The sequence below is a fragment of the Protopterus annectens genome, chromosome 4.part0 (genome assembly GCF_019279795.1).
Source record: "Protopterus annectens isolate FY-2018-M chromosome 4.part0, PAN1.0, whole genome shotgun sequence".
Lineage (NCBI taxonomy): Eukaryota > Metazoa > Chordata > Ceratodontiformes > Protopteridae > Protopterus > Protopterus annectens.
The window spans coordinates 1,026,350,938-1,026,366,290 of record NC_056733.1 but is presented as its reverse complement, the minus strand read 5'-3'; the positions used below and the strand labels follow the sequence as shown (position 1 = coordinate 1,026,366,290).

At 43.6% G+C, this 15,353-nt stretch overlaps 1 protein-coding gene across 1 annotated transcript in view; it reads right to left on the bottom strand.

Moving 5' to 3' along the window:
- The window catches only part of COL23A1 (collagen type XXIII alpha 1 chain), a 730,410-nt gene that overhangs the window by 439,007 nt on the left and 276,050 nt on the right, over positions 1 to 15,353 (bottom strand). The window contains exon 7 of the mRNA XM_044068962.1: positions 14,496 to 14,522. Within this exon, the coding sequence (XP_043924897.1) occupies positions 14,496 to 14,522 (27 nt within the window). The remainder of the gene's footprint in view (positions 1 to 14,495; positions 14,523 to 15,353) is intronic.

Sequence of the window (15,353 nt, the reverse complement as noted above, 5' to 3'; positions counted from 1 at the left end):
TTGTTATATAAGTCAAATACACACATCATATATTTGTGTATTTTACACAGTGTATATAGTCTGTAAGCAGTAACCTGAACAATATCGTATTCTACAACATGTAGGCACAGCGGTGCAGCAGTTAACATTGTTGCCTCACAGCAAGAGGTTCTCTAGTTTGATTCTCCACTGGGGTGACTTCTGTGTGTAGTCTGCATATCCTGTGTGGGCTTCCTCCCACATTCCAAAAAGACATGCGTCTGGAGCGTTTCTCCCCAGGCCTCTGCTGAAAATTGGCACTATCCTAGTTGGACTTTCCTGGTCAACAAATCCTAAATAAACATACAATTGCACATTTTATTTTCAAATACACATCTATATCCTGGCTTACTAAATGGACGTTTGTACACTGTGTACTGACACCTACAACTCACTCTCTCCTGTGCTATTTCTAGTTATGGTCACATTGAGAAATTGTTCTGCATAATGAAACAGTTTAGGTTTAATACCTCAAATTTGGTAATGGCATGAGTTGTGGGTGAAAAAGGTTTCTAGACCAGCTCAGTTACTAGTTTAACAAATGTTACACAAATAAATAAATGCCCAGGTGATGTGAGGTCAGTTCTTTCGGTATCATCACATCCGATCTGCTTCTCATTTGCTCTGATCAATTCTTGCATCATGTAACCCTACAGAGCATCCACCAGTGTCAAAGTGCGTTTTTAACCAATTGTTTTTTCAGTGTGACCTTTTTTAAACATTGTTAAAATGTTTGCCTCACAGACACAAAGTACAGGGTTTGATTCTCACCTCTAGAAGGGAAATTGGCTAGGCTTAAAAATAGCCCACAAGGGCAGCTAGCCTTGTAACTACCTATAACTTCCATATTTGTTTTGATTGTGCTTACAAACAAGTTAACGAATGGCTTTTATAATCTTAGATCTCCAGTACACTTTTTTTCTGATCTATGATCCAGAGGCAATCAACCACTCTCTGGCATGATCACTGTTTCATTCAGTTTTACACCTGCATTCTTGAAGGCTAGTTCTAGAACTTTCTCCTTCCTTATTGGAGTCCTCACTTCTCCTCACATTCATTTTCCTGGAATATTTCAGCTACATCCCTTTCTTTCTTTACCATGGTAGTGGGCACCTCCTGTTTGCTACTGGACATGTGAAATCATTACTATTGTGGTTGTGTTACATTAGTTATAACTCTTTCTCTTTGACATTCTCAGCTTCATCCATTGTGTACTTAAGTATTCCTAACGTACATCAGCATCCCTGTACCTTTGTGTTTTTCCTTCTCTACCTAAATATTTTAAAGTAATACCATATTCTGGCCTAAATATTTTGAAATAAGGTAATACCATATTCTGGCTGTTTTCTCCTATTTGGTGCAGTGATTTAAGACTGTGGCTTATGATCCTATATCCTGCAGTATTCCTAGTTTGATTTCCACAGCTTCTATTTACTGAGTGACCCATAACAAGTCACTTAAGAAGCAGAGCTCCCAGGCTGAGTGTGAAATGGATCCACATACATCAACAGCGTATCCAGTAACACACTTATTTTTATTTATTCATACCACCAAAGGCAGTTTCTTTTTGCTCATTTGTTACATAGACTCCTGAGGTGAGTAGCTTCATATTTCACTTACACAATCTTCCTACTCATCCCTTGTTTACTCTAAATTTTCTGCCACACATTTCCCTGTACAACTCTCGCAGAGCACTGATTGTCTCTTTCACTTGAGACACTTAATCTGTTCTTTTCCTCCAGTCTTAGCTTTATTTAAAATATTCTTCCAGCCCGTATGTCATTGCTTGTTTTCCTCACACTCTTAGCTGCAGGCAGATGGCAATATACATTTTCTGAACGTTTCCTATGTCCCCTCCTATTCACAAGTTGTCCCACATCCTAATTTCATGCCAGGATCATTTATCTTCATACTAAATGTTATTTTACTACTACTATTATTTTTATTTATTTACTTTTTGGTTAGGCACTGCTAGCATGTCTGAGAAGGGCAATGTGCTCCCCAGTTTTCTATACGACAGCCCCACCTCCCTTACCTTCTGCTTCACCCATTTTCACTAGCTGTCCTACCAGACCATCTGCCATTACATGTGCATTACTGTAGGGCTATTCACTGTGCTTTCTGGCCCCATTTAATGGTTTTCATTCTGCTCCCTCTCTGAAGTGAATCTTGGCTACATGTTTTTACCTACACTAACACATTCTTTCTTCCTTCTCCAGATAAGTCCTGTTAAAAGAAAGTTCCCAGCAGCAGTAGGACTGTAGCTGATGCCTCCTGCTACCCCCTTCTCCTGTGTTCCCTTCTTTTACTTTACCTTCTTTTGCCTTTCTTCTTGTTCTGTCATTACCCTCTTCCGAGGTTAGTTTACACCTGCCATCCACCTCTGCATCTATCTCTCCACTGCTTCATTCCAGAATTTCCTAATTTGTTACACAACCTTTTCTCTTTACATCCATTACAGCTAGCATCTATCTCTCCACTCCTTCATTTCAGCAGCTCCTAATTTGGTACACCACTTCTCCCCCCCCCCCATATCCGTTACACTTACCATCCATTGCTGCATCTATCTCTCTACTCCATTTCAGGATCTCCTAATTTGTTATACCACTTGCTCCCCTAAATCCGTTACACCTACCATCCATCGCTGCATCTGTCTCTCTACTTCTTCATTTCAGCATCCCCTAATTTGGTACACCACTTCTTTCCACTGCTTCCATTACATCTGCCATCCATCGCTGCATCTATCTCTATACTCCTTGATTCCAGTCTCTTCTAATTTGTTACAGAACTTCTTCTCTTTACATCCATTACACCTAGCATCTATCTCTCCACTCCTTCATTCCAGTAGCTCCTAATTTGGTACACCACTCCCCCCCCACATCCGTTACACCCACCATTCATCGCTGCGTCTATCTCTCCACTCTTTCATTCGAGTCTCCAAATGTGGTACACCACTTGTTTCCCCTACATCAATTACACCTAGCATCCATCACTGCATTTATCTCTCCACTCCTTCATTCCAGCATATCCTAATTTGGAATACCACTTCTTCCCCCCTACATTTGTTACACCTACCATCCATTGCTGCATCTATCTCTCCATTTCTAATTTGGTACATCACTTCTTCCCCCTACAGCTGTTACACCAACCATCCGTCGATGCATCTATCCCTCCACGTCTTAATTCCAGCATCTTGTAATTTGGTACACCATTTGTTCTTCCCTACTTCCATTACACCTGACATCCATCGCTGCAGCTATCTCTCCACTCCTTCACTCCAGAACTTCCTAATTTGGTACACAACTTGTTTCCCCTTACATCCGTTACACCTAGCATCCATAGCTGCATTTATCTCTCCACTCCTTCATTCCAGCATCTCCTAATTTGGTATACCACTTCTTCTCCCCTACATTCATTACACCTACCATCCATCGTTGCATGTATCTCTCCACTCCATTCCAGCATCTCCTAATTTGGTACATCACTTCTTCTCCCCTACATTCATTACACCTACCATCCATCGTTGCATGTATCTCTCCACTCCTTCATTCCAGCATCTCCTAATTTGGTACATCACTTCTTCTCCCCTACATTCATTACACCTACCATCCATCGTTGCATGTATCTCTCCACTCCTTCATTCCAGCATCTCCTAATTTGGTATACCACTTCTTCTCCCCTACATTCATTACACCTACCATCCATCGTTGCATGTATCTCTCCACTCCTTCATTCCAGCATCTCCTAATTTGGTACATCACTTCTTCTCCCCTACATTCATTACACCTACCATCCATCGTTGCATGTATCTCTCCACTCCTTCATTCCAGCATCTCCTAATTTGGTATACCACTTCTTCTCCCTACATTCATTACACCTACCATCCATCGTTGCATGTATCTCTCCACTCCTTCATTCCAGCATCTCCTAATTTGGTATACCACTTCCCCCCTACATTCATTACACCTACCATCCATCGTTGCATGTATCTCTCCACTCCTTCATTCCAGCATCTCCTAATTTGGTATACCACTTCTTCTCCCCTACATTCATTACACCTACCATCCATCGTTGCATGTATCTCTCCACTCCTTCATTCCAGCATCTCCTAATTTGGTATACCACTTCTTCTCCCCTACATTCATTACACCTACCATCCATCGTTGCATTTATCTCTCCACTCCTTCATTCCAGCATCTCCTAATTTGGTATACCACTTCTCCCCTACATTCATTACACCTACCATCCATCGTTGCATGTATCTCTCCACTCATTCCAGCATCTCCTAATTTGGTATACCACTTCTTCTCCCCTACATTCATTACACCTACCATCCATCGTTGCATGTATCTCTCCACTGCTAATTTGGTACATCACTTCTTCCCTACAGCCATTACATCTATCATCCATCAATGCATCTATCTCTCCACTTTTTCATTCCAGACTCTCCTAATTTGGTGCACCACCTGTTCCCTCCTACATCAGTTGCACCTATCATCCATCGCTGCATCTATCTCTTCATGCCTTCACTCCAGAGCCTCTTAATTTGGTACACCACTTGTTCCCCCCTACATCTGTTACACCTCTCATCCATCACTGCATCTATCTCTCCACTCCTTCATTCCAGCATCTCCTAATTTGGTACACCACTTGTTCCCCCCTACACACCTCTCCACCTGTTAGCACAAGAAATCTGGACAAAGGCAAAAATGATGGTGGAACAAAGACCTAAAAATTGGACGGATTTTAAATAATGCTCTTATAAACTTTGAAAGTTGCTGGAATAGCAACAGGTTTTGCATTAGTATGAATTTTCTGAAGGATATAAAGTCTGAAACTCAAATATCTGTCATTATTTTATAACATCAGTCCTCAATGATTTGCCAGAAAAGTACAAATTTTATGAAGAACAGACCAAAAATATGAGGCAAAAATCTGGACATTCTGCAAAATTCTGGACAGTTGAGAGGTATTCTTCCCTTACATATCTCTTCCTATCATGCCTGGCTTTCCCCTGTGACTACACCGAGACCGAGACACACACACACACACACACACACACACACACACACACACACACACACACACACACACACACACACACACACACACACACCTCACAAATCACCTTCCTTTTTGCACTGATTCCTCCTTTTCTGACAAATTGCCCTACCATTCCTGTATAGCACTTCTGACTTCAGGTATTCCTCCTTTGCTACATTTTGTCTTACTGCACTGTTCTCAGCTTTTTGCAAATCTGGTACTGTATTCTACCGCAAGAGTCTAAGAAACACACCATTGCCCTCGTATCTTACCCGTGTCTCAATATTGCCGTATATACATTCCTGTTTTCAGTCCATTACACCACTTTCCCTGGCATCTGTTGTTTCAGATGTCTTTACCACTGTCTCCCTATCTCTACTTATGAACAATATATGCAATATATGTATTGGTGTTTTATTTAATACAGTGCATTTGTTTTGTTTTTTAAGACTTTATCCTTGCACTTCTGCTTCTCTCTCCCTTTCTGGTTGCTTATTTCATCTCCTTTGATTACTAAAGACTTGCAGGATGTTTTACATTATTTTTGATTGCTGACCTTTAAAAATATTATTTATTTATTAAGTATTTATTTGCTTTTGTTCACCAGGAAAGTCTGGGTACAATAGTCATTTTCAGCTGTGGCCTGGACAGAAAATGTCAAAGAAATAGTAGAAGTACAATAAAAAAGGTCTAAAGAAATATGTACAAAGAAATGAAATTGATTACAATTGGACAAAAAGGAAATATGACACAGTGATATAAAGTACAGCAAGTTCTAAGAAGTGACACTGGTGTAGATTACAGAGTACCACTGAAGCAGTAAACTGTTAGTATAAATATAATGACAACACTACGCAGTACAGAGCATCAAACCTATGTTTCTCATTGGAGGAATGAAAATACACTGAATTCAGTAAGTCATAAAATACAGAGTAATATATAATGTTTTGAGATATTTATAGTTGTATTTCCACGGACAGGAAAAATAAGTTATGTACCTACCATAACGTTCCATGTTAGTTGTCTTCTTCTCGCCTTCATTCTTGCTGTTTGGGTTCGGAGCCGATCCTCGGCTGCGACTCGGCCATCTTCAAAAGATCGATAGCTGCTTACTGGCTTGAGGCCCCCCTATATCCCATGATGCCTGGCGCTAGATACCCAGATCTCGTTTGGTAAGTCTAACTTCAGACATAATAATAAAGGGATCCTATCCTAGAATGCATAATCCTACCAGAGAGGCTACTAGTCAGAAAGGAATAGCCAGAGAAGACTCAGCCAGTGAAAAACCATAGGGAACTCTTCTCGGTCCACTAGGATAGGGGGATGGAGGGTGGGACGCAAGAAAGAAGGCGAGAAGAAGACAACTAACATGGAACATTATGGTAGGTACATAACTTCTTTATGTTAAGTTGTCTACCTCACCTTCATTCTTGCTGGTTGGGACAGCGTCCCTAGCACCTAAAATCCTGGGTGGCTCACCGGAAAAAACTCTTCAGAACAGTGGAACCAAAATCAGCTCTGCTCCTGGAAACCAAATCCAACTTGTAATGTGAAATGAAAGTATGTGGGTTGGCCCATGTAGCTGCAGTGCAAATAGATTCCATGGGCAACCTAGCCTGAAAGGCCACCGAAGTAGCTAAAGCTCTGGTGGAGTGACCTTTTGGTTTAACTGGCAATTCTTTACTCCTCAGTTGATATATGAAAGTGATGATAGAAGTCAACCACCTGGATAAGGTTACTTTGGAGACCGGAAGACCTTGTTTACCAACTGCATAAGACAGGAAAAGTTGATCTGATTTTCTAATGTCCTTGGTTCTATGCAAATAAAAGCGTAGCTGTCTGTGAACATCTAACTGATGCAACTTATATTCTGCCCTGTTGGGATGGTTACGGAAAAACACAGGAAGGTCTATGGACTGATTCAAGTTACTCTCTGAAGAGACCTTAGGAAGGAAGGACGGATTAGTCCTAAGAGCAACCCTGTCATTGTGGAACACGAGGTAAGGGGGACGAATAGAAAGAGCCTGTAGTTCGAAACTCTTCTGGCTGAAGTAATAGCTACCAGAAAAAGGGTTTTCCAAGATAAGAACTTCAATGAACAAGAAGCTGCAGGTTCAAAAGGGGACAAAATTAGAGAAGCTAAAATCAAATTTAGATCCCACGGTGGTGGAGGGTCTCTCACTGGGGGCCTGAGCAGAGTGGTTCCTTTGAGAAAGGCTTTACACAGCTTATGAGATATGATATTGTTTTCCGACAGGCCAATGTGAAAATTTGAAATTGCAGCTAACTGAACTCTAATTGTAGCGGAAGCGGACCCAGCATGGAAGAGTTCTGCAAGAAATTCCAAAATGTAGTGTACAGGGGCTGAAGAGGGGTCTATACTTTTAGCCTCTGCCCAGGAAGAAAAACGTTTCCACTTACTAGCATAAGTTTTTCTAGTCGTAGACTTGTGTGATGACAAAATGATTTCGTGCACAGAGGGGGAGATATCTGGAAGCCTGGCTAAAGTTGGAAGTGGAGCAACCAAGCAGTGAGCTGGAGAGATCGTAGGGATTGGTGCAGCCCACCCGATTGATGAATCAGGAGGTCTGGAACTAGGTCCAGAGTCCAAGGCTGCTTGAGAAGATAGTAGTGATGCAGGAACGGGAACCATATTTGTCGAGGCAAGTAGGGAGCAATTAGGATAATTTTGCAGCCCAATACGGTAGCTTTCTGAATTAGCTTCGGGATTAGGGGAAAAGGAGGGAATGCATAAAGAAGTCCCTGAGGCCAATCGTGGACTAGAGCCTCTCTGGGGGAGTGCCCGGGAAGTGGAAGGAGAGAGAAGAAATTGCTGCACTTGCTGTTGAAGGGAGTTGCAAAAAGGTCGCAGCAAGGTTGGCCCCATTTGCGGAAGATTTGGTCTGCAACTACCTGGTTCAGAGACCACTCGTGAGGCATGAGAATTGCTCTGCTCAGTCTGTCTGCTATGATGTTGAACCTCCCAGGGATGTGCGTTGCAATCAGAAACCGTTGGGAAGAGATCGCCCACTGCCAGAGTCTGAGTGCTTCTCGACATAGGGGGTAGGACCTGGTTCCGCCCTGCTTGTTGATGTACCACACTACAGACATATTGTCTGTTTGAATTGCAATGGTCCCGGTAGGAAGAGAGTCCTGAAGAGCCTGCAACGCTAAGAGCGCGGCCCTCCTCTCCAAGACATTTATATGCAGATAGTACTCGTGAGGTTGCCAGGTGCCTTGGACTGTTCTGCCCTGATAATGACCCCCCCCCACCTGACCAGGGAGGCGTCCGTGGCCACCGTAGCAACTGGAGGGGAGAGTACAAATGGTCTGCCGTGGGACACTGATGTGGAGATCATCCACCACGCAAGATGCTTCTTGCATGCTTGTGTGATCATAATCATGTAAGACATGGGAAGCTGCTGGAAGGACAACTGGGTGAAAAGAAGCCACTGGAGAATCCTCATGTGAAAACGAGCTAGAGGGACAAGTACGATCGCTGCTGCCATGAGACCCAGAGTTTGAAGGACAAACCTGGCTTGAATTCTTTTCCATGCTAATAAAATCTTCACATGCTGACGAATCACTGTGGTGGGAGGCTCACTAACATGTCTTTGGTATTTAAATTTGCGTCTATAAAGGTGATATATTGACAGGGCGACAATGCAGACTTTTCAAAATTTATTTTGATACCTAGCCTGGAGCAAGTGTCGATAGTGCAGTCTCTGGCTCGCAGAAGGTGATGTCTGGTGGTAGCAGTGAGGAGCCAGTCATCGAGATATGGAAACACCTGGAATCCTTGCCGTCTCAGGTGAGCAGTAACTACTGCCATACATTTGGTAAACACCCTGGGGGCTGTGGTGAGACCAAAGGGCAGAGCTATGAACTGATAATGGCTGGCTCCCAGCCGGAAGCGAAGGAATCTTCTGGAGCGTCTGTCCATTTTGATGTGGTAGTACGCATCCTGAAGATCTATAGAGCACGTCCAATTGTCCTGACCCAGGAAGGGCAAAATGGACTGTAGCATGACCATCCAGAACTTCATTCTTTGTACAGACCTGTTCAGTCTGCTGAGATCCAGAATGGATGTCCAGTCCCCTGTCTTTTTCGGTACGAAAAAGAACTTTGAGTAAATTCTGGATCCTTGATGGTCTGCTGGGACTTGCTGGATGACCCTTTTTCTTAGCAGTTTTGAGACTTCTTGAACTGCTTGTCCCTTAGATTGGGTGGAACGTCTGGAAGGGACTTGTTTGATCTTAAGGGGGCGCGAACGAAGGGAATTCTGTAGCCTCCGGATATGATGGACTGTACCCATTTGTCTTGTGTTATGTCTTGCCAGGCCCTTGGGTACAGCGATAATCTTCCCCCAGACTGCCTTTAGATGTGGGCAGCCAGGCAACCCTTCAGGGATGCTAGAAGGGCTTCTCAGAGAAAGATTCTCTGCTGCCCTGATTTTGCGGACCCCCTCTGTCATGAGGGCGGTGTCTGCTATTGTTCCCTCCTCTGCCCCTGGATGGGAACTCACCACGTGTGTCCGGCAAGGCTCATTGGGATTTCTGGAACCACATCTTTCCACTCTTCTGACCCTTAGGATATGGTCTGGAAGGAGTGGAAAAATGGACTCCTACGGCAGAGAGTGTCTTGCCTTCCTGCTCACACCTGGTAAGGGTATCCTTCACCTGTGATCCAAAGAGAGAGGAATCATCGAAAGGGGTGTTGGTGAAAGAAGCTCTGAAAGGTTCTGCAAAGTTACATAGCCGCGTCCAAGCGTGCCTCCTTAGGGCCACGCCTGTGCCTGCGGCTCTACTTGCACCATCGGCTGCATACGAAATGAGCATCATGGAGGAGTTTACCACTGAATTAAGAGTCGCTAGCTGGGACGCTGCCTTAGCCTGGGCCCCCTCAGCTGGTGGATCTTGAAGGGTATCTCCAAGCTCTTTCAGGAGATCCCTCTGAAGATGGGTAAAGTGGCACAGGTAATTCAGGGACCACATGGAAAAGGTCACTGAAGAGAACATCTGCTTCCCATATCTGTCCATCATCCTGGACTCCTTGTTAGGGGGATGGACAGATGAAGAAGTTTCAGCCAACTCCTTCTTTGTGGCTGCTGCTACCACCATGGCATCAACGGGGACACCTTTGGTCAAGAACTGTTTGTCGTGCAGTGCAGTAATGAATTTGGCAGGTCTTCTAGGGGTCGGTTCCACTGTGTCTGGAGCCGTCCACATCTTCTGAGTCACCACAGACATCAGTGGGTCGAAAGGCAGAGACACCCAGGAGGTGGAAGGTCAGGATCTAAACGCATCCAGGAATACCGACTCATCCTCGGAAGGGCTTAGGGCAGTCCAGTTCCCCCTCTGCCTAAGCATCTCAAGGTTGTCTGAGAATGAGACATCTTCAGAGGGGGATCTTGGGGACCCTTCTGACTCCTCTAAGTCGGTATCCGATGTGATAGACTTAGGGGAGTCAATAAGCTTCCTCTTGCATTTCCTCTTGCGAGGTGGCTCCTCTGAATGATCAGGGGAGGCCTCGGAAGAGGAGGATACACCCAAGGGGGTGTCCTGGAGCACTGGATCCCCACGCTTGGGGTCTGGAAGAGGGGCCGAGGCTGACGCAGGCACCCTAGGGGAGGAGCCAATGGGGTCGATCGTGGGACTGGCTCGGGGGCCAGTACACTCCTCATCACCTCGAAGGCATCCCTGCCTGGATGCAGAGAGGGCTCCGGTTCTGAAGAAACCAGAACCCCTCCCCGCACCGAGGGGGACAGCTCTGAGGCAGATGTGGGAGCCAAGCTCACCTGAGCCGAAGCCCCGAGGGGGAGAGCGGGGTCGGACAAGGGTACGATGCCACTCGCCCCCTCAGAGCCGACGAGGGAGTCTCGGCACCCAGATCCCTCCAGGGAAGGTACCACGGAAGGGATCGGAGCCAACGACAGAACTGAAGGAGAGGGTATCGGAGCTGACGGTTCCACAACTCGGACCCCAACGAACTCTGGCTCCGAGCTCATAGGATGAGTCGGAGGAGGAATATCTACAGCTGTGGATGGAGCTGACACCTGATGAGGGGGGCTGGACAACATTTTGGCTAGGGCCTGCGATTTTAACAGCCTACTGACCACTCTTTCCAAGTCATGGTCCGAAAGTCTAGAGGACCGGGAAGAGTGGGATGAGCGATGACTATGCTCCGATTGGAGCAGTGTCGACTTCGGAGCTGAACGTATTGACTCCAGAGAAGGAGACCTGGATCTTTTTCGACTCTCAGACGGCTCCGAGGAACGTGTCGGAGCCAACTGGGAGGGAGGAACATCGGTTCCAGCCAGAGTCGAGATGGATTGTATGGCTTCACCCAATGACGGCTCTGAACTGGGAGCAGAAGGTTTAGGTTGCCTGGAAGATTTCACGGGCTGAGCCTTTGCCAGTGAATCTTGAGGTTTAAGCAAACCCCTCAGAATCAGTTTGTTTTTGCGCTCCTGCAGGACTCTTGGTCTGAAAGCATGGCAAATCGAGCAAGAGTCCTGCAGGTGCACAGCGCCCAGACAATAAACACAAGAAGTGTGACCATCTGTCAGAGACATCTTCTGACAGCATGAGTCACACTTGTTGAATCCGGATGGTTTAGGATCCTTGGACAACCTGGAAGAAAACCAAGGACAAGAAACACACACAAAAGGTTAAGTACTAACCACTAAAAATTGCAAACTACAGTTACCACAACCAAAAAACTACAAGCAGTACTACAAACTATAGATAACTATCACTAAACACTAACAGTGATACTAAGGAATTATTGTATATATATATATATATATATATATATATATATATATATATATATATATATATATATATTTAAAGGTTATCCTCTAACTAAAACGGAAAACCTTTCTGAGGTAAGGAAAGGGAGAGAAGGGGGGAGGGGAAACTCTCTAACTTAAACGAGTTTCTTGGGGAGAAGTAATCAGAAACTAGAGAAAACTAACTACAATACAACAGTCTAATCTAACGACTAATTCTACACTAAAACTGACAGTTTTGACAAGGAAAATACAATAATAATAAAGTTTTATATGACCTGAGCCAGTAGAACAACCTCGCAGCAGAAGCGGCAAACGAGATCTGGGTATCTAGCGCCAGGCATCATGGGATATAGGGGGGCCTCGAGCCAGTAAGCAGCTCTCGAGCTTTTGAAGATGGCCGAGTCGGAGCCGATCCTCAGCTCCAAACCCAACCAGCAAGAATGAAGGCTAGATAGACAACTTAACATCATTTAATTTCAGCAACTCTTCTGTGTTTTGTTATTACTTTTCTGGCCCTATCAAAGGCATTTCCTTTTTGCATTTGTTGAGCATTGTACAAATTCCAGGGGGCAGTTTACTATTCCAGTTACAATGCTACTTCAGAATGATGTGCTGAATATTCTGCTATTCTGTTATGGTTCAAATTCTTGTGTGGAAACAGAGGTATGCTTGCTTTAGAAATAGCATACTCAAGAGGTCACTGAATGGTAATGTGAAAAAGGTGAGATCAGTACAGTAACACTGTTTATGTGCATATTTTGGCCCATGAGTTTTTGTGAGCTTTATGCAAGGACATAGGCAATGCAGAGTGTAAAGGACTGGAGTGGTAAAATGAGGAGGATCATTCAACAGATGTGCACTAGCTGCAAGTAGAAACTAGCCTAGTCAATTACCCCATGTGAGAATCAAACCTTGCACCTTGCATTTATAAGGTAAACACATTAAACATTACACCAACCTGTATATCACAATCAAGCTTGCATACCCTGCACTAGAACCCAGGACCATCTGCACGCCAGTCTAACACTCAACACATGTGTGATGCGAGACAGCCCTGGGTACTAAACAGGTACAAAACGTTGTAGTAGTTAAGACACCATGAGGCTGACATATGATAATCACTAAAAAGTCCTCTGGTTAATAATGTGTTTGAATCTGAGCAGTAGTCCTTAAATTGTAACAAGACACCAAGATCCTGGCTGACACTCATTTCTGACAGACCAGCCAGGCATCAAGTATCATTCCAACAGCAACAAACCTTGTTTTTTCTTTATTATTATTATTATTATTATTATTATTATTATGGAAATGCAGTGTATAATTAGCACCAGTAACATTTTTTTCAGCATCATGTAACAATTTAAAGAAACAGTATAGCTAGCCATGCAGTGATTCTGGACAACGATAAAGCCGTAACTACAGCTCAGGTGATTGGTTAAACAGCAGCTCAGAAGTTTGATGATGCAGGCACGGAAGATAGACATATCCATTCTGTGAGATATGGTGGTTCCTGCCTGGTTAATGCCACTGCTCAAAGGACAGAGTCGCAGTTGGAATGCAGATGCCCTTCATGATGTGAAGAACTGATGCAGGGAAGACGTGGATGTGGTCGCCCAAGCTGGTTATAGTAGCTCTTGTCAGCAAATGTGGATGAGCCCATATATGCCAACAGATGGAGTAGGCCGTCTTTGCAGTGAAATGAGTGCTCATGTGACCACCAGGAGAGGGGTTAGGTTAAAAAAGAAATGCTCTCATTACCCGAGTGCAGGTAAGAGCTGCATGGTTGATAGTCTCCTTCAGACAGAGCTGTGTCTGAATAATTGTCAGCAGGCACAGGGGCGAAACTCATACAAAAGAAAAAAAAAAAAAACAAAAGAAACAATGCTATTATTAATCATAAACTTGCTAAGTATCAGGCATTCGGAGCATTCAATATTAACAGTATTATCGAAATGCAAATCCAGATTGACATACTTCCTGTTAGACTAACTTACACAAAATTAAAAGCTAGTCAAAGGCATTGTTTGTGCTTAGAAAATAATACTGAAAGTTGAATCTGCTTGAATAATACCAATAAGATACTTCTATTTATTACATTAATGTGAATAGAACAAAACACTGAAAAAACAAATGTGCAGTAATGCACACGGTTAAAATATGCATTGTTCAAATATGGTCTGGTGTCTTTCTCCATAAATGCAGTGACCTTGGAGTTGACTAAACTTAATAAAAGTTAAGAGGAACAAATCTCCATGAATGGGAAAAAAACAAGCTTTAAAACTGCTGTGTGAGTAACATTTTCTGAGGTATTTATTCATCTGAAATGATGCTCTCACTGATGTATCTCACAGAGCTGCCCCAGATCCCACTGATGTTAAGCTAATCAGGCTCTTGGGATAACATGGCACTATACTGTACCTTATTGCATCCCAAGCAACTGACACAAAACAGTCACATAATCCATGGTTATGACTACTACTTAATTAACTTGGTAACCATATCATCTGCTTGGCATGACAGAAATGTCCCCTTGTTCCAGGTATGACTCAGGAGTGAATGCCAAATGTTATACAATTATGCAAACAATTAAACAGAAAATTACATAAACCAAAATTGAATGCACTCTACATTAGCTTACCTTTGATCCGGGAGGTCCCCATGGACCCTGTAAATGAATCAAAGACAAACTTAGTGTAAAATATTGTAATTATACATAGTTTAGCAATATAGCAGTATAGTTTATATAAATGAAATGAGCAGTTTCAAGATGTTTCAGATATATAAGCAGATCTATGAATTATAAACACACTAGACAGCATGACTCACAACAAATACTTAAAAATAGTTTAAAAGCTTATTTGATTATATTTTATTAATCTTTTGTTGACCAGATTAGTCCCACTGGGCAAGTAATCTCTTTTCAGGGGAGACACAAGGTGGTATTTATATTACTAGGGGAAGTTTGGTGAGGATGTCATGGAACTTCCTCTTCTCTTTTCGATAGATGCTGTGGGATCTTTCACAACCACCCAAGCTACCACCAGCTCAGGCAGAAGGGATGTCAGTTTAATGTCTCATCTGAAGGGCAGCACACTCAGGGGTGCAGCACCCCTTAATGTTGGCACCCTCTGGATTGTGGGGTTCTAGATGGCTTTATTCTTGGTCCACTATTAATTACCGTCTCCCTTATGCCACTAGGAGATGTTCTCTGCTTGAGGGGTATGCCTTATCATTGTTATGCTGAGGATACACAGCTCCACCTCTTATTTCCGCAGGATTCATTGTCATGCCTCAATTCATTTTCACATGACTTGGAACTTGTCCATAACTGGATTGTTTAAAACAGTCGCATAGGTTCATGGGTTCATAGGTAGGTACTAGGCTTTTGGCCCTAGGGCCTATATAAGCCTAGCCAAATGGTACCCTGGCTTTTGCCACCCAAGAAAATTATTTTCCTGTGCACCTGTCAAGCAGAGCCACAGAAGTGATCCCCAGG